We start from the raw sequence: 18,201 nt of genomic DNA, 5'->3' as shown, positions 1-18,201 counted from the left end.
CCACCACAGATGCATCGTTGTGTAGTGGGTGGTGATTGATGTGGGTCTCACAGCTGATTACAGTGCTGCACCTAAGTGTCCGTCGAGTGCGCAGCTACAAATGAGACATCTGTCACTTCACCCCGAGGCTCAGAGAATGATTTCAAAGGAGAGGGCAGAAAGAATGTAAGGCACAGAGGTCAGGAGGACTGGACTGCACGGTGACTGTCCTCTTAATGTGACGGGACAGCTGCATTTGTAAGCTTTGAGCAGTTTTGGCCACCTGCACAAGACCACAGGTCCACATTCTCCCATGGGTGCTAGCAGATCAGAGCTCATGATTCCATCCTGACTGAGAGCTGTGGCCAGGTGGTAGAGAGCCAGTTTTGGTTCAGGATGTGGTTCTTGTGGGTAACCACGCTCCAGTGGCTGATCCAGAAGTGTATATGGGCAGCACAGATTGGACTCAGTGGGCTGTTTAAAAAAGGATGGACATACACGTGGGGATTTTAGGGAGGTGAAGGTAGATGTAGAAGGAATTCTGAAAGATTTGGGGATGACATTATGGATTAATCACATATAACAAATAACTCTTTAAAATGCTTGTCAAATTTTCACTTTATGATTTTATCATTATTCAACACTGGAGTAAACCCCAAAAGCCTGATCATATATGGTAACAATAAATCCATTTGTATCAATAATTTTCTTTTAATTTTTCTAGGCAAATGCAATAGGCCGGAGTGCTAAAACTGTCCGGGAATTTCTAGAAAAAAATTACACAGAAGATGCAATTTCAAATGACAGTGAAGCTATCAAACTAGCAATAAAAGCTTTGCTCGAGGTGAGTGACCTGTAAACTGTGTTGTGAGCATTTGTTTTGGGTTTCTTTACTCTGTTTTGTTCATTAAACACAATTTTCAGAAGTAGTTTGTTGTTTGTTTATAGTGTTGAAGACTCAAACCCAGGGAAACACACACACACACACCAGGCGCTCACTGTGACACTGAACTGTACCCATGTCAGCTGAAGAGGTCCTTATGTGTCTTTGCTCTACACTAGGTTGTCCAGTCTGGTGGAAAGAACATTGAACTGGCCATAATACGAAGACATCAACCTTTGAAGGTAAGTTACTACTAGCATAGTTTGGTAGATGTTAAAATGCTGTTGGTGCCTGTGAATTGGCATTGCAAGCATGCTACATCCATTGACACCACAACGATCTCTGTTTGGGCTGAGAGTGGCTAGTCTGTTAGCTTACTGCAGGCAGAGGCATACTCCTGGCTTTGTGAAGACTTAGAGATGATAAGAGCTTGATGCAGGTTGACCATTTAGTGTTTATGCTTGTCAGTAGGAGCCCTTATAGTCTACCTACCCAGAGAGCAGGAACTTGTGTACCTCCAGTCCATGAGAGCATCTCCATACTTTCTGATCACTTCAGTATTTCCTCTGGTTCCGAGGATCTTACCCAAGGCTTTATGCATCATTTGTGCTACATGCTTCAGTCCTGTGCATCATAAGCACTGTCCCACTGGGCTACATGCCTCTGTCCTGTAGCACTGTCCCACTGGGCTACATGCCTCTGTCCTGTATGATGGTTTTTCTTCTCAGGTCTCTACATTTCACTTGAAAATGCCTTGAGCCTCTTTCACATTTTAATGTTAATCCCTAGTATAATAACCTTTTCATATTTCTTGGTGACACAGTTTATAAGAACAATGTCCTAACATTGCTTGTATGCCTTTCTTCAGTCATTATGAGTTAAAATCAGAACAACTTGTCAGATTATTATGCTAGTGGTCTCAGTGGCTTAAGAGAGTTTCTTACGTGGTTTCTAGTCCCTGAGGTAGAATTGTTAGCAGTCTAGTTTGCCAATAGTTGTCTATGTAGAATGCATAAAACCTCTCAAAACATGAGAAACTGAACTAAAATAGGCTTAGAAGATTGATTTTATACATGTTTTCTTTTGTGTTTAAGAAAAATATTTCAGAAAAAAATTCATGCCAAATTCAGTACTGTGTAAAACAACGTGGGGGCGTGGTGGTGGTGGTGGAGTGTTTTACCACTTTTCTAAAAGGTGAACAAAAGGATAGGACAGCAGCAAAGTTTCAATAAATAAGAGGAATGGGGACAGGGTTGGAGTAGGCCCCCTGCACAGCCCCCAGAAACAACAGAGTGTAAACACAGGCTGTAGAGATGAGTAGTGGGCTTGGTTTTCACTTCTGACAAGACGTTAGGGACAGATACACCAACACTCTGAAGCCACAAAAGTCAGGATTGTTTCTTTAGCTACGCTACAGGCATACCTGCTGAGGTAGACATACATACACAAGTTACACATAAATTGTTGACAAGTGGAAGAAGAGTACATTTTCTGGAAGCAAATTACAGTGCCATTGCATGTAACACTTCAGCATAGTGAATAGAGCACTTTGAATTTAGTAGCCGCACTTTAACATGCTGAGTGAGGTGTACTGACCTGAGTCGACACTCTCAGACCAGTTCATTTCACAAGGATAACCTTGAGCAAACTGCCCCCATTATTAGTTTTCAGCTTCCTTGTATGCAAAATGAGGCTAATAATTATTCCATCCAAGCATTGCTGGATAACCTACCATGATGATACATGTCTGTCACATTAGCACTAGGAAGACCAAAGCAGTGGATCACAAGTTCTAAGCAAGCCATGTCTACACAGCAAGACCTTCTACCTCAAAGAAATATGGGACAGGCATAGTTTTAATCCCAGCACCCTAAAGGCAGAGGCAGGCAGAGCTCTGTGAGTTTAAGGCCAGCCTGATTTACATAGTGAGTTGCAGGGCATTTAAGGCTACATAGTGAGACCATGACTCAGAAAAGAAAACAACAAGAACAAAAGCAAACCCACCTACCCACCCACTACCACCACCACCAAAATGCTATTAACTATTTATTATTTCTTTTTAAAAGAGATTTATTTATTTATTTATTTATTTATTTATTTATTTAATGTATATGAGTACACCATTGCTCTCTTCAGACACACCAGAAAAGGGTATCAGATTCCATTGCAGATGGTTGTGAGCCACCGTGTGGTTGCTGGGAATTGAACTCAGGACCTCTGGGAGAGCAGTCAGTGCTCTTAACCACTGAGCCATGTCTCCAGCCTAACTTTTATATTTTATGAAATGGTAGTGTGCTATGCAGTAGACCCTTATTGAACTGTACTCATTTCAATCAGTATCATTAAACAAAAGGGAAATATAAAGTATGTATGTGTTCTTACATACAAAGTAGAAAATACCAGGGTTTGATTCTTGGCCTGTTTAACCAGGCTTCTATAATGTCTAGATAAAGTAGCAAGACCCAAGCAAAAATGCAAATAAAAATGGACTGCTAACAGGGGGAATAAAGGAATAATAGTAAACAGAAGGAAAATATGTTAGCCTAAAAGGGGGAAAAGCACAGAATATTTGACATGAACAATGTCAACAATAAAGGTGGAATTCAGAAAGAAACCCTGGTGTCCAAATAAAGGTTAAGGATGATACGCAGGCTCTAAAAGTCTCAGCCATGCTGGCAAAAGTTGGAACTGCCACATAGGGGTGAGGCAAGAGGTTGAGTAGTCAGATGCTGCAGATAGTGAACTCAACAGCTCTGGGAGAAATGTGTCTGAGACTCTCTCCCCATCCTACAGATTCAGCTGATTGTTCCTTTGACTCCACTATAAAGGACCAGCTATGCCATGCTCAGGTCTCCTTGCCTGGCTCATTCTGTGTTCCTAGAACATGCTGTTTACCCCTTAACTGGAAAGTGTCTCATTACTGTAAGCTTGTCTTAGTGGGGAGGCCTTCACAGAACTATTGTAGCATGGGTGGCTTACTACGTAAGTATTTCTCTCAGCCCTGAAATTCCGGATTGAGTGCCGGCATAGTCAGCTTCTAGTAAAGAGAGTCTTCTCACACTATCCTTACAGGTGTGTATACACATGCACTCACACTGTCTGTCTGTCTGCTCCCTGCTCCCCGATCTGGGCAAGAACTCCTCCCTCATCTCCTAATGCATACCGTATAATAGGAAGTAGAGACAGGACAAGAAGTTGTAAAACTTAAGGCCCCTACCTTTCAAAGGTTCCACTACTTTCCAAAAGAGCAACACCAGGTTGGCACCAGATACCCAAAATACCTGAGTCTGTGGGGACTTTTCACATGCTAGTCACAGCAATAGCTGAACTATGTAAGAGAAGCACACAGTAGGATGAAGGAGAGGGAGTTCTCAGAAATAAGCGTGGCGTTCACATGTCACAGAGTGGCAGTGCATGTACAAGCTGTGTAAGGAAGTATCACGCCCTGCCTTGCAACGCTACTGGATGTGACAAGCCTGAATTTAACGTGTTAGGTCTAAGAGCATCACTTTGTATTTATTGAGGTATTTTGTGGCATTCTAAGGTTATAAGACAGAAAGTTACAGGTAGAAAATATCCAAGTATTGATATACGTTTTTGATGTTTTCTTTTCTCAGATGTTTAGTGCCAAAGAAATTGAATTGGAGGTAACTGAAATAGAAAGGGAAAAGGACGAAGCAGAGAAGAAAAAGTCAAAAAAGTCAACCTAGTACCGAGGATCACTAGCAGCTCACGCTCTCTGCTGATTAGAGTTGCTTCCTGAGGTTTTAGAAGAAATCCGCGAGTTGGAACCAACCATCGAGTTTTATGTTCATCTTCAAGAATGTCAGTTATTTTCAAGCATAGGTTAATGGGAAGATTTTCTTTAAAATTCCTCAGTTCCACATAAGTCTGATACTACACTGTGCAGCTTGCATAGTGTTGTTGCTTTTCTTCATACAAGCAAATTCTATGGGAAAAGAAGATGATTTTTAAAGTTAGTAACTTTTTAAAGTTTGTCTCTTCTCTGTTAGTTAAGGAGCTAGTTGTCTCAAAATAAACCGAACCCCAAGCTGCATTTCTTGATGAATGGTAAGAACATCAGTGTGTTGGTGAGGTGTCAACAATTTGATAAAATCTGTATGTGCTGACTCCGGAGGCTGAGGCAGAAGGATTGTAAGTTAGGCAGTATGATCGATGCTAAAAATATAGGGACAAGAATAAGCTCAGCTTATTGGTTTTTCTTTTTTAAGATAGGATCTCAAGTAGCCCACACTGGCCTCGAATACCCTTTGTAGCCATAGGATGACCTTGAACTCCTGATCCTTTGATCTCAACCTCTCAATGGATCACACGTGTCCCCGCATGACCAGCTAGACTTAGTTTTTGTCCTTATTACTATGTATTAGGAAGATAGACATTAAGTCACAATAATTTTCATTTAGAATTAATGTTGTGAAACTCTTTGTGTCTGCCTTCTCTTCTAATTTAAAGCTCTAATTGAGCTTTAAGGCTGGGTTCCAGATCACACTCATCTTTGTTCTGACAGCTTGCCTATGGTGTGACTTAATAAAATACTTGTAAGACTGTTAACTTATATAGAGTGACTCCTTCAAAGGCCCAGACATTGGGAGAAAAGGGTAAAATAATTACCCTATCTAACTGCTTGTGAAGAACTCAATTTGTTCATCTCCTTGGCACATGATGGAAGACCCCACAGTTAGTGAATATATATATATATATATATATATATATATATATATATATATACATTACACATATATGTATATTTGAACATACATACACAAAGTGGATTTGATTCCTAAGTCAAAACAGGCAAACTTCAGGAGTGGGAGACAGCATTATCATACAAAAATATGTGGTTTTAAGACAGCTGAAGGCACAGTGACTTGAAGTGACCTTCATACATTGCTCATCTCACTGGATACATGCTGAGTAAACATGCAACTGGACAAGATCTGATCCTTGTCCAAAAGTGACCAAAATGTCATATGGTTGCACCCAATCTTACAAATTTATGAGTGTCAAGGGACTATTTCCTTTACAACCTGTGAATTTGACAAAGGGTATGTTGCTAATAGTTTTGGAGTTTTAAAAATAAAATCTTCTATAATGTTGTGAACCGTACTCTGCCTCAACGCTTTGGGGCTAAGTGCTCTGGTCAAGAGAGAGAGTGGGGCTGCAGGGGAAGAGACGCGAAGAATGGAGACAAGACAGAGGTTCCGATCAAGTCTCAAGTCTCAAGTCTTGTTTATTGAAGGGAATTCTGAGGTATTTATACACTTTTGCCACGTGCCTTGTAGGCACGTGGATACCACGTGCCTTGCAGGTGTTGATATGACGTAAGCCTTACAGGCGTCTATAGTGTGGATAGCACGTGCACCGTGCGCCTTGCAGGCTTGGATACCACGTGCACCTTACAGGCAAATATGGCCTGGATAGCACGTGGACAGCACGTGAACCGCATGCCTTGCAGGCGTGGCTACCACGTGCGCCTTGCAGCTGGGGGCAGTAAACAGCAACACAAAATATGTGGGATATCAGAGTGTGCTTCAGCTGTTGTAGGCTATTGAAAACTAAATCTCTTATCAGGGTATATGGTTCCAGATGGCTGCAAAGATAATCTAGCCGCTTTCTGCTAAAAATCGGCTCCCAACACTATAATAAATGTAACATACAATATCAGATTTTTAAAAAAGGAAATGAAACATTTTATGTTCTTAAGAACAAAAGAAGGGGATAAAACAGAAAAAGTGATAAGTCATAAGGTGGCAATCCTTTACTGGAGAAGGGGGCTGCACTCCAGTTCTGTGTATCATGGAAGACTCTTGAGAACAGGACTGAAGAGAAAGCAGCATTGTGTTTGAATACTTGGTCCCCAGTTGGCGGAGCTGTTCTGGAAAGTTATGGAACTGTAGGATGTGGCCTTGCTGGAGTCAGGTCAGCAGAGCCTTTGTTTTGCCCTCATTCCTCCTGTTTGGAATGGAAATGTTTAGTCTGTGCCATTGTTTATTGGAACCATGTAACCTGGTTTTATTGTACAGGTGTCAAGATCATGAGTCTTATAAGAGAATCTGCACTTAAACCTTAGGACAGTGTAATGTGTCTTACGGTTTCTATTGCTACAGTAAAACACTATGACCAAAAAGCAACTTGGGGAGGAAATAATTTATTTGGCTTATACTTCCATATCACTAGTCTAGTCATCATTTTCTTAAGGCTCAGATGACTTTAGCTTGTGTCAAGTTGACATAAAACTCTACAGCAGAAACTAAAGATTCTAGAGACTTTGGAAGTTGGAGTGAATGCAGGTAGGAGCTACAAGCCTATGGGGGACAGGGCTAACAGGTTATGTCTTAAGAACTTTGGGTGCCCATTGGCAAGAGTTGAATTTGTAATTGTCTATATTGTAAAGTTGACAGGATCTTGATTCATCAAAGAGACAGCTGTTCGGGCATTCCTGTAAAGGATTATCCAACGTTGGTTAAGTTGGAAGATTCACACAAAACATAGACTGTACCATTCCATGGGCTAGGAACCCTTCCATGGGCTAGGAACCCAAGCTGAATAAGAAATAAAACATGAGCTGAACACAAACATATCTGCATCCTGACTATGCACAGTAAAAACTATGTGGGAGTCACCTAGTCTTCTGCTGTCATAACCCACCCACCATGATGTATTATCTGCCTGAACTGTGAGCCCTAATAATCCTTTCTGTGAGTAGCTTTTGTTACAGTCAGGAGGTAAATAACATATCTTAACACAAATAGTGTTATTAGCTACTGTTTCTACCTTGCTTTTCCAACAGTATATAAGGAAGAGATTAACATTTTGCACTTGCGTCATTCTTTCCAGTGTATTGACCAGATTTCTTTACATAGAGATTTGTTTTCATATTTTTACATTTACTAATGCAAATATTGCAATGAAAGATGCATGTTTCACATATACAGAAGAATTTTTAAAATAACTCATCAGAATAATTAGAATTGCAATTACACAAATCTGAGCTTCTGGAAACAGAGTCCCTCTCACTCTTCCCATTGTAGCTGTGGTGGTTCTGTCTGTGGCCAGCTCAGCCAGGTTGGGGATGTGACTCTGCTTTCCCCTCCCTATATGGCTCCACAGTAGGGATGACTACAAGAGAAATCAGTGCAAGACTGAAAAGGCAAGGGCGGCAGCACTGTGTGGGTGTGGGGCACAGCAGCAGCTCCCACACACTGGGCTCACTCCCTTAGCTGGTGTTGAAAGAGTCGTGGCTGCTCACTTCCATCAAATCTTCCTATTCTTTTCCTTCAGATTTCTGCCAACTGGACCATCATGTATGCTTCTTCAGGTCTAACAATATCAATTTCTTAAAGGTCATGGGTGTCAAGGACAGTGGAAAAGGTACATGTTCTGGTGGGTTCTTGTTCTCCCATTCAAGTCTAGCTTACTTTCTTATTGTGAATGGACTACCATCCCACCAGCAGTTACTACATGAGAGCAGGGCAATGGTGTCTCTCTCCCTCAGCTCTCAGGACTATGAGGTCTACTTCCCACAGGTCCTGCTTTTCTGCATCCAGTAGCTTAGCTTCACTGTTGAACCAAAATCGATACAATATAGCCTCAGACTCTGCCAAAAAGTCCAATTTTGATTTTACTTTGTAATATCTGGAAATAAGCATGCTTTTATGGTTTTGAATTTTGTCATTGTCATTAATTGTATATTTTGCTTTATTTTTCAGGTGGGGTTTGGCTTTGTTCTCATTGATTTATAACAGATTCTGATACATTTGGAAGAATTCCCTTTTTCTTATGTATTTAGGTGTGGGGAGCCAACAGAAGGCGGCTATCATCCTTGCAGCCATCTTGAGCCTTATACCCTGACAAGAGACTTGTTTACAACAGCCTATAACAGCTGAGCACACTCTGATAACATCTTGTTTTAGATACCCAGGATTTTCCCTTGGGTGTGTGAGACTCAAAGGTGTGATTTAGAGCTGAGACTTAAAGGTGTGACTTAAAGGTGTAATATAGAGATAAGACTTAAAGGTGTGACTTAAAGGCGTGGCTTAGAAGTGAGACAAATGAAAGGCAAAGGCAGATAGAAGAAATTTTTAGACACTTGTACTTGGAAGAGTACTTCAGACTGAGGCAGGTAACTTGGAACTGGGAAAGAGACTAGCAACTTAGAACTAGGATTAGGACTTGAGACTTGGTACTAGGAACTAGGAACTTGGAGACAAGAGAGACTGAAGAATAAATGGGATAAAAGAATAAATCACACTCTGTCTGGTCTCCATTCCTTACATCTGTCCTTACTCTCTCTTGCTGAACCCCGACTCGTGGACTGGAGAAGCTTGGGGCAGTGTGGGCTCTAACAATTTAGCCCCCAAAGCTTTTGACAGTGCGGATTCCAATATTGATAGAGCAGTCCATGTCATTTTGACCCCCAAACGTGGGGCAGCTTGGCCCACAACATTTAGGCAATGATGGCTGCTGTTATCAGTGAAGCCATGAAGTAGAAGTTTTTTTTCTCAGTAACAAATCTGTTGATGACAGCAAGAAGTCCTTGAAGCAAACACCTAGAAACTACAACTGTTTGCATTTTGTTGGAGTTTGGGGGGGGGGGGATTTATTTTTTTGGTTTGGTTTGTTTTTTGGGTTTTTGGCTTTGTTTTGTTTTGCTTTTCTGGTTTCAGAAGCCCCCAATTTTCCTGTGTCTATGTCTATCTTCAGTAAGCTATCACATTGGGGAAAATGTACAGAAAATCAGTTGTGATTAAAGACAGTGAACTGAGATAACTTCTTAAATATGCTAAAGGAACATTTTGAAGGAGTCAATAATCAATAATGAAAGACTGAAAACTCTGTGATCAAGGATGCCTGCTTTGATCGTTTTTATTCCCCTTTGTGTTGGAAGTTAGAGCCCAAGCAATTAGGCAAAGAGAGAGAGAGGGATAGAGGGAAGGCAGTTAAGACCCTTCCTGTTCACAGATGCTATTTATCAGTTCTAGCATCCTGTGTGATTCATTACAGAATTGTGTATTTTTATACTACTGTCTTAGTTAGTTAGCATTTCTATTGCTGTGAAGAGATACCATGACCAAGGGAACTCTTATAAAGAAAAATATTTAATGGGGTGGTTTATAGTTTCAGACATTCAGTCCATTCTTCTTATGGTGGGAAACATGGTGGTATGTATGCAGATATGGTGCTGAAAAAGCTGGAAGTTTTAGGTCTTGATTGGAAGGCAGACAGAAGGAAACTTGTCTTTTGCAAGCAGGAAGGAGGAGGGTCTCTTCCTCATTGGATGGAGCTTGAGCGCTAGGAGACCTCAAAGCCGGCCTACATAGTGACAATCTTCCTCTAACAAGGCCACATCTCCTAATAGTGCCACTTCCAACGGGCCAAGCATATTCAAACCACCTAAACTACCAACAAGTAATCTCAAAATTAAAACAATTTTACCTCAGATAGCATCACAAAGGAGAAATACTTAGGAATGAATATACTATCCAAAATGTAGTAAAGGATTCACACTCTGAAAACTATGAAATGTTATTAAGAATCATACTCAGACTGGAAAACTCCTAGAGCAAAGTCCAATGCCATCTCTCCCCAAATCCCAAAAATGTTTTGGCAGAAATACATTTTTTTTTTTTTTGGTTTTTTGAGACAGGGTTTCTCTGTATAGCCAGCCCTAGCTGTCCTGGAACTCACTCTGTAGACCAGGCTGGCCTTGAACTCAGAGATCCACCTGCCTCTGCCTCCCAAGTGCTGGGATTAAAGGCATGCACCACCACTAACTGGCTACAAAGATTCTTTATAAGCTACAAATGGTAGTCAGACATACCTGTTATCCGAACTTGGAAGACTGAGGAAGAGAATTGCTAGTTCAGGGCTTGCTTAGCTGGCAGTTTAGTGAAGACTTTTTTCAAAATAAACAACTGTGAAGGCATGGCTTGAACCAAGTGTTGTAGCTCAGAGATAGGACAACAAAAACTAAACTCCATCTTAAGCTAAGAATGTTAAAATGCCAAAGCCAATATACTTAATCTCTTGCTTCTTATGATGTAATATATACACAAATGTCTGGGGATGTTGGTACTGAGGTTGTATGGAGCCCAGGATTCTGACAAACCCTGAGGAAACTCTGCCCAAATCATTCGTAGACAGCTTTGTTTCATTTCCTGCCATTCTCCTCTGCTTTTCTACCAAGCTGCTGCACTGTCTTTGTGTACCCTGAGCATGCTCTTAGCCTCAGAGCTGGGGAATTCTGTCCACACTCCTCTATCCCCACTATTATGGTATAGAGATGAAGTATCTGTCATAGTCTCATGTCATGGCCCTCAGCTGCTAGGACTATTGGGAAAATTCTAGAAATTGAAATGGAACCTAGTGTAGGAATTATGTCACTGAGAATGGGTCCTTGCATGTACCTTGGCCCTTGCTTTCCATTTCTCTATTGTGTCTGATGAGAGGTGAACAGTTATGCATACAGCCCTTTGCCACCATGATGGTCTGCCTCACAACAGTTTTAGAAATGTGGAGTCAAGTAATCATCTATACATGTACTCTCTGAAGCTATGAGCCAAAATAAAACCCTTTTCCTTTAAATTCCTTCTGTTAAGGCACCTGTCACAGTGGCAAGTACCCAATATGCAACCTATGCTCACAGCTTCCTAATTGCTGCACATTTCCACCTTATACACAGGGTTACCATGTGTAAGAGAGTACTTCATTTCCCTAACCTAATACTACCCAACTAAGGTGTTGGTAAAATGCGATTGTATAGACTTGCAGAACGACTGTACTGTCCACTAGGATTGTAACTTTTGTGTCATTTTATTTGCTGGTATATGTCCAGAGCCTGGAATAGTGCCCAGGACATAGGAGATATTTAGTAAGACCTCAGTGACTACTATAAATCCATTCATGTAAAGCTTGAAAATCCAAAATCTTTCCAGTCTTATTAATTAAAAAGTCATGTAAAAAAAAAAAAAAAAGTCATGTAGCTGGGTGTAGGTGGATCTCTGAGTTTAAAATCGTCTTGGTCTACAAGGTCAGTGCCAGCACAATTATAGCTACATTGTGAGCACACTGTCTGAAAACAAACAACAACAAAAACATAAGTACTTGCTTAGATTTGTTTCCTCATTATAGCATAAGACAATATCTATTAAAAATGAGAAAAACAATGAAAAGAAGAGGTTTTTTTTTTTTTTTTTTTTTTTTTTTTTTTTTTTTTTTTTTTTTTTTTTTTTACAAGTTCTCCAGGTGAGTGATAGGTGTGATAGTTAAGCTTGATGGCCATCTTAACCGAATCAGGAAATACCCAGTAAGCAGTTTTCTCAGTGTCTTTGGAAGTGTCCAGAGACAATTCCATAGCAGCTGAATTTTGTGTGAGTGGCACCATCCACTAGATTGTGAATCTGCATGGAACCACATATGGAAGAAGGCAGAGCCTGCCATCCTATGTTGGTACTTGTTTGTGAACAAGGGCTTCTGTTGCCTTTGTTTATGGACTCAAACCCAGCTCAGCCTCAGTTGAGGTGACACCAACAATGCAGGGAGTTCTGAATTTCAGTCTTGGACTGGACACACCATTGGTCCTCTGCCCCTTTTAGATTTATTTATTTATGCGTGTTTTTCTGGAATGGCCATTTATGAACTGCAGTCATGCCTGGTGCTAATGGAAGTCCTAAGGCATAAAATCCCCTAGAATTAGAGTTACAGATGGCTGTCGGTGTTGAGAATTCAACACTGTTTAGTTCTTTGTAGGAGCAGTAAGTATATCTAACAGCTAAGCTATATCTCCAAACCCTGTCGTCCCGACCCACTTTTTGAGGCTTCAATCTTGTACTGAACAAGGTTGTCTGTCGGATTCTGAAACGTGCAGATGGATATGGTGGCCATTCATCTTCAAATCACATAAAGCATAGTTTTGTTGCTCTAGGAAATCCTTAGTAATATTTTTATTTGGTATATTATAGTTCTTATCTTTGAGCTGTATATAAACACAGGCATGATTATGCATGTAAGGTTTCTTATACTGCACTAGTAATGCAGGGACAATCGAAGGCCTAAATCAGGCATGGTTTGTGAATTTTGATGACTCTGCTGTTTTCACTATGCCAGTTTCAGTTGAAATATTTTGTAGCAAAGATCCACTTGGGTGGTATCCAGTTAGGATACAGGAAATGAAGTGCTCTAGTGTGGAGTCTAGAACTGGGAACAGCAGCAGCATTTTACCTCTTAGCAATGAAGAGACCCAGAATTGACAACAAAAGCCCTTTTTGATCCATTTTTTAAAGATTGGCTTTCTTTTTATGTGCATGGATATATGTACACATGTATAGTGCCCTTGGAGTCAGGAGGGTGTCAAAACCCTTGGAGCTGAAGCTGGAGTTATGGACCCCCAACTCGGACAGCTGAACCTGGATCCTCTGGAAGAGCCACACATGCTCCCAACTTGGACAGCTGAACCTGGATCCTCTGGAAGAGCCACACATGCTCCTAACCACTGAGCCACCTCTCCTGCCTTGCCACTGGGATCTTAACATTGGTGTTGTTTGTATCAATAGGTCAGGTTATTATCCATCTGTCTATCTTTACCATTTGGATCTTACCATTGGTGTTGTTTTTTAACATAATAGGGTACTTACTGTCCATCCATCTGGCTATCTCTACTGTTACTGTTTCTCTCTCTCTCTCTCTCTCTCTCTCTCTTTCTCTCTCTCTCTCTCTCTCTCTCTCTCTCTCTCTCTCTCTCTAAGACAAGGTTTCTTTGTGTTACAGCATGGTTGTCCTCATTTGGTAGACTAGGCAGGCCTTGAGCTCATAGAGACAGAATGCCTGCCTCCACCTCTGGAGTGCTGGGATTAAAGGTGTGTGCCACCATGTTTGGCACAGTTTCTTTAATTCACAGCTTTTGTCAAAACATGGTTATATTTTTTAAAAATATTGATGAGTAAGTAAAAATGATATGTTTGAATTCTGTGTAATAAATGGAGAACACATCACAGTAAGAAGACAAGTTTGAAGAGAAGCATTTGTGTACTTGTTTGAATTCTCAGTTGGGTTAAGTGCTTTTAATGGACCACCATTTTGTATTCAACAGATGCACTGAGAGACAAACTATATTTTATTGTTTCTGAAATGACAATAATAAATTGTCTCTTCAAGGAGAACAGCTGATCTTATTTATTAGCAATGACCAAAATTTCAAGGAAGTATGGGTCTGGTGAGGCCAGTGGACAATCCCAGCTACTCAGGAGGCTGGGACAGAAGGAAGTACCAAGCTTAAGGCCTACAGGATAAACTCTGCAAGACCTTGTCTCCAAAATAAAGGCGGTTGGGAGTGTTCCTTAGTTGGTAGAGTGCTTGCCTTTCATACATGAAGTCCTGGATTCAGTCTCCAGCATTACAATAAATGGAATAATGGTACCTGGCTATATTCTTAATACTTGTAAGATGGAGGCAGTAGGAAAATAGAAATTCAAGATCATTCTCAGCTACACACCTAGTTTTAAGACAAGTCCATGCTACCTTTAACTCTCTCTCTCTCTCTCTCTCTCTCTCTCTCTCTCTCTCTCTCTCTCTCTCTCACACACACACACACACACACGTCTCTGCACCGGATGAATGCCTAGTGCTGTAGAGGCCAGAAGAGAGTTTTGTCTCAAATAAATAATATATGTTTGTGCTGGAGAGACGGCTTAGCAGTTAAGAGCACTGGCCATTTTACAAAGGGTCTGAATTTGATTCACTGCACCCACATGGCACCTCACCATCAACTTAACTCCAGTGTCAGGGGATCTAAAACCCTCTTCTGACTGCCATGGCACCAGGCATTCATGTGGTACAGAGACACACATGCAGACAGAACACCCATACATGTAAAATTATATACATATTACATACACACAAACACACATTTCAGGCAAAGATGATAATTTCAGCACCACACACACATGTATACAGATTAAGATTGACAGCTTTTGCAATGGGACTTGTCTGAGTTATGGTCAGTGACTCCATTTCAGGGAAAGCCTCCAATTAGTTGTTTTATATAGCAAGCAGTAGCAAAGGAACTATCCTGTGCTGAGACTCTCTTCTTTGACATTGCTAGAATTTATAAGGGTAAAGATAGAGTCCACACATAATTTTCCAGAGTCTAGTTTTGTTTTGCCTTATGATATTTCAGCCAGTAATCACCTCTGCTGCTTGTAGTGTTCATAGCCCATGTTTGCATCAGTTCTTCTGTGAACTTAGAACCCTGTAAAACGGGATGTTGGTAAGTGAGGGGAAAGCATACAGAGCTGTCTACTGCTCTGACTAGTAAACCTTAATGAACTTGTTTTAGTCATCTTGATGAGTCTGAGGCATTCTTTGGAAGCAGGCATTGTTTTAAAGACTGATGTTACTGTTACTTTCATAGCTCCCCAAGAAAGTCACAACAGACACATGTTGCAGCTCATCCAAAGATGAGTCAGAGTGGATCATTTGCAGAAACCCCAGGGTGGCCATCCTCCTCTGTGTGCTATGCATCAACATGCCTTCTAGGTGAATTCTGTCAGCAGAGTAAATATGAGATGCCCACAAATCACTAAAGCTATAATTGCTGGAAACAGCATATATTTGCAGGAGAGTTGTGTGATCAGTTTGTGGCTCCATCTGGAGACAGTGAAACACCTGAAGCTGGACTGCCTGGCCAGAGGGCAACTGACCCTTATAGAAGAGTTCCAGTTAAATGGTGTCTTAGTTAGAGTGTCTATTGTTGCCATGAAACACCATGACAAGTTGGGAGTAAAGGATTTATTTGGCTTACAGTTCCACATCACAGTTCACTGTCAAAAAAAGTCAGGACTGGAACTCAAATGACAGGATTCTGTAGGTAGCAGCCTATGCAGAGGCCATGGAGGGGTGCTTCTTACTTGCTTGCTTTCCATGGCTTGTTCAGCCTGCTTTCTCATATGACCCAGGACCACCAGCCCAGGGAAAGAACCACTCACAATGGGCTAAGCCCTTGCCCATTGGTCACCAATAACAAAAATGTCTTCCAGCTGGATCTCATAAAGGCATTTCCTCCACTGAGGCTCCTTCCTCTCTGATGACTACCTCCAGTACAGAGTGGATATGCAGATACCAGTGTTCTCCAGGAGCTCTGACTAGGCAGAATGGTTAAAAGGAAGCATCTTGAGGAGCTCTGAGTCTAGCCTGCTTCTACTTGATCTAATAGCATGTCTTCTGTCCAGCATCCCCACCACCTCATCTCTTTTCCTCTCCCCTCCTCCCACCTAGCCCTCCAGACAAAAATAGCTGTTTGCCATCTCCTCAGTTCTTCAGGGGAGCAGATGTCATTTGCATCCCAATGTGCAAATACAGGGTTGATATTTAAACATTCATTGGGGGCTCTTTGTGTATTTTCTCACTATTTTGTGTTTCCTTGTCTGTACTGATAGTTTTACTTTTCAAGGTCATCCTGAAGTTTTGTTATCTTGGCCAGCTCTCTGCAGAATGTTCCATCTCATATGAAACAAGGAAAACATGTACAAAAGATTCTCCTAGAAATCCAAATGGTAGAAATGCCACCCTAAGATCTGGTGCTTTACTGCGGAAAGACTGATGGGATTAGTTTGTTTCATTTTGTCATAAATGTAGTTTGGACTAGAATATTGGTAAATTTGTGTGTGTGTATTTATATAAACAAATACAAATTGTGTATGTGTGCATGTGTGATCTCTTGACTATATCTTCATTGCAGAAAATTTGAAATACCTATTTTTAATTATATGTTAACATGTGCCTCTGTATGAGCATTCTTGTGTGAGTGAAAGAGATCCCAAGACATCAGATTCCCTGGAGCAGCAAATGATTGTGAGCCATCAGACAATGATGCTGGAGGCTGAACTTGGGTCCTCTAGAAGAGCAGTAAGCACTCATAACCACTAAACCTTCTCTCCAGTTCTAGAATTTTTTTTATGTGAAAAAATGAAACAATGTTTACAGCATGTCAGAAGTAATGTGTCAGAGTTTGAGCCATATTGGTATAAGATGACATAAAATTAATAGGAAACTCAGTGCTCCTTTGGTAAGTTTATAAAAGACACTGAAGACAGAACAGCAGTTCACTAATTAAGAGAATGGAGAAAAGAAAGAAGGGTATGTCACAGTGTGATGGTTTGTATATGCATGGCCCAGGGAGTGGCATGATTAGGTGTGGCCCTGTTGGAACAGGTGTGTCACTGTAGGTGTGGGCTTTAAGACCCTCATCCTAGCTGCCTGGAAGCCAGTATTCTGCTAGCAGCCTTCAGATGAAGATGTAGAACTCTCAGCTCTGTCTGCATCATGCCTGCCTGGATGCTGCCATGCTCCTGCCTTGATGGCAATGAACTGAACCTTTGACCTGTAAGCCAGCCCCAATTAAATGTTGTCCTTCATAAGACTTGCATTGGTCATGATGTCTGTTCACAGCAATAAAGCCCTAACTAAGACATGCATATATAGTGCTTCCTGCACCAGAGGCAGATAATCTTACATTACACACAACACAGACATACACAGACACACAGACACACAGACACACACACACACACAGTTGCTTCTCTGACAAGATAGCTAAGATTCCATGAAAATGAATATATAGACTACAATGATATATAGACCATATAGGCTGATGAACACTGGGGCAACAGATGACACTAGGCAACTATAGATGGATATAGAGATTGGACAGAAAAAGTGAAAAGGACAGGTTTATTTTGAGGTAGGCAACTACTTTTCCTCTCTAGGAGATTCTATTCATGTCTCCATTATAGTGAGATATTCTCAGTGCTTCTGGGACACACTGTACACCATAGCCAGAGGACTCTACCTGGGTGTTCCAACAGGAAAGACAGACATGGATGCGTGGAATCGAAACTGGTGCTACTTACTTTCTGTCTGTGAAAGAGAATAATTAAACAGTCTGGTTTTAATTATTTAAATGCTGGGATAATGTGACGATTCCACAGTCACTATCAAAGAATTGGAAAAGTGAGAAATAATTGCTTAACCCTAAGCACCTTTAGCTTTGTGGTATGGACACTGAAAAACCCGAATGGTTTTATCCATATTCCTTGTGGCTGGATGCATTGCTCTTGATTGGTGTTTATATAAAAATATGCATCTGTGCTTGAGGAACTGGGGCTCAGTGCTTTACTCTCAGTAGGAGATGCACACAAGATGACTCCTTCAGTGCTCAGGGAGCATGGAGGGGGCATAAAAAATGTAATAGCCAGAGGAAAGGATAGAGTACAGCAAGAGACACCCTCCAAATACTAGCCAGAGTAACTCCAATGCAGCAAACA

General features: G+C 41.1%; 1 protein-coding gene across 1 annotated transcript in view; it reads left to right on the top strand.

Annotated features, from left to right (window-relative positions):
* The window catches only part of Psma8 (proteasome 20S subunit alpha 8), a 51,442-nt gene extending 46,005 nt beyond the window's left edge, over window positions 1-5,437 (top strand). Inside the window, exons 5-7 of the mRNA XM_034517949.2 lie at window positions 704-823; window positions 1,042-1,104; window positions 4,480-5,437. Coding sequence (XP_034373840.1) covers window positions 704-823; window positions 1,042-1,104; window positions 4,480-4,572 — 276 coding nt within the window. The 3' untranslated portion in view covers window positions 4,573-5,437. The remainder of the gene's footprint in view (window positions 1-703; window positions 824-1,041; window positions 1,105-4,479) is intronic.
* The last annotated feature ends 12,764 nt before the right edge of the window (window positions 5,438-18,201 follow it).

The sequence above is a fragment of the Arvicanthis niloticus genome, chromosome 14 (genome assembly GCF_011762505.2).
Source record: "Arvicanthis niloticus isolate mArvNil1 chromosome 14, mArvNil1.pat.X, whole genome shotgun sequence".
Lineage (NCBI taxonomy): Eukaryota > Metazoa > Chordata > Mammalia > Rodentia > Muridae > Arvicanthis > Arvicanthis niloticus.
Note: the sequence above shows the minus strand (reverse complement) of the source record. Positions and strands in the feature narration are given on the sequence as shown.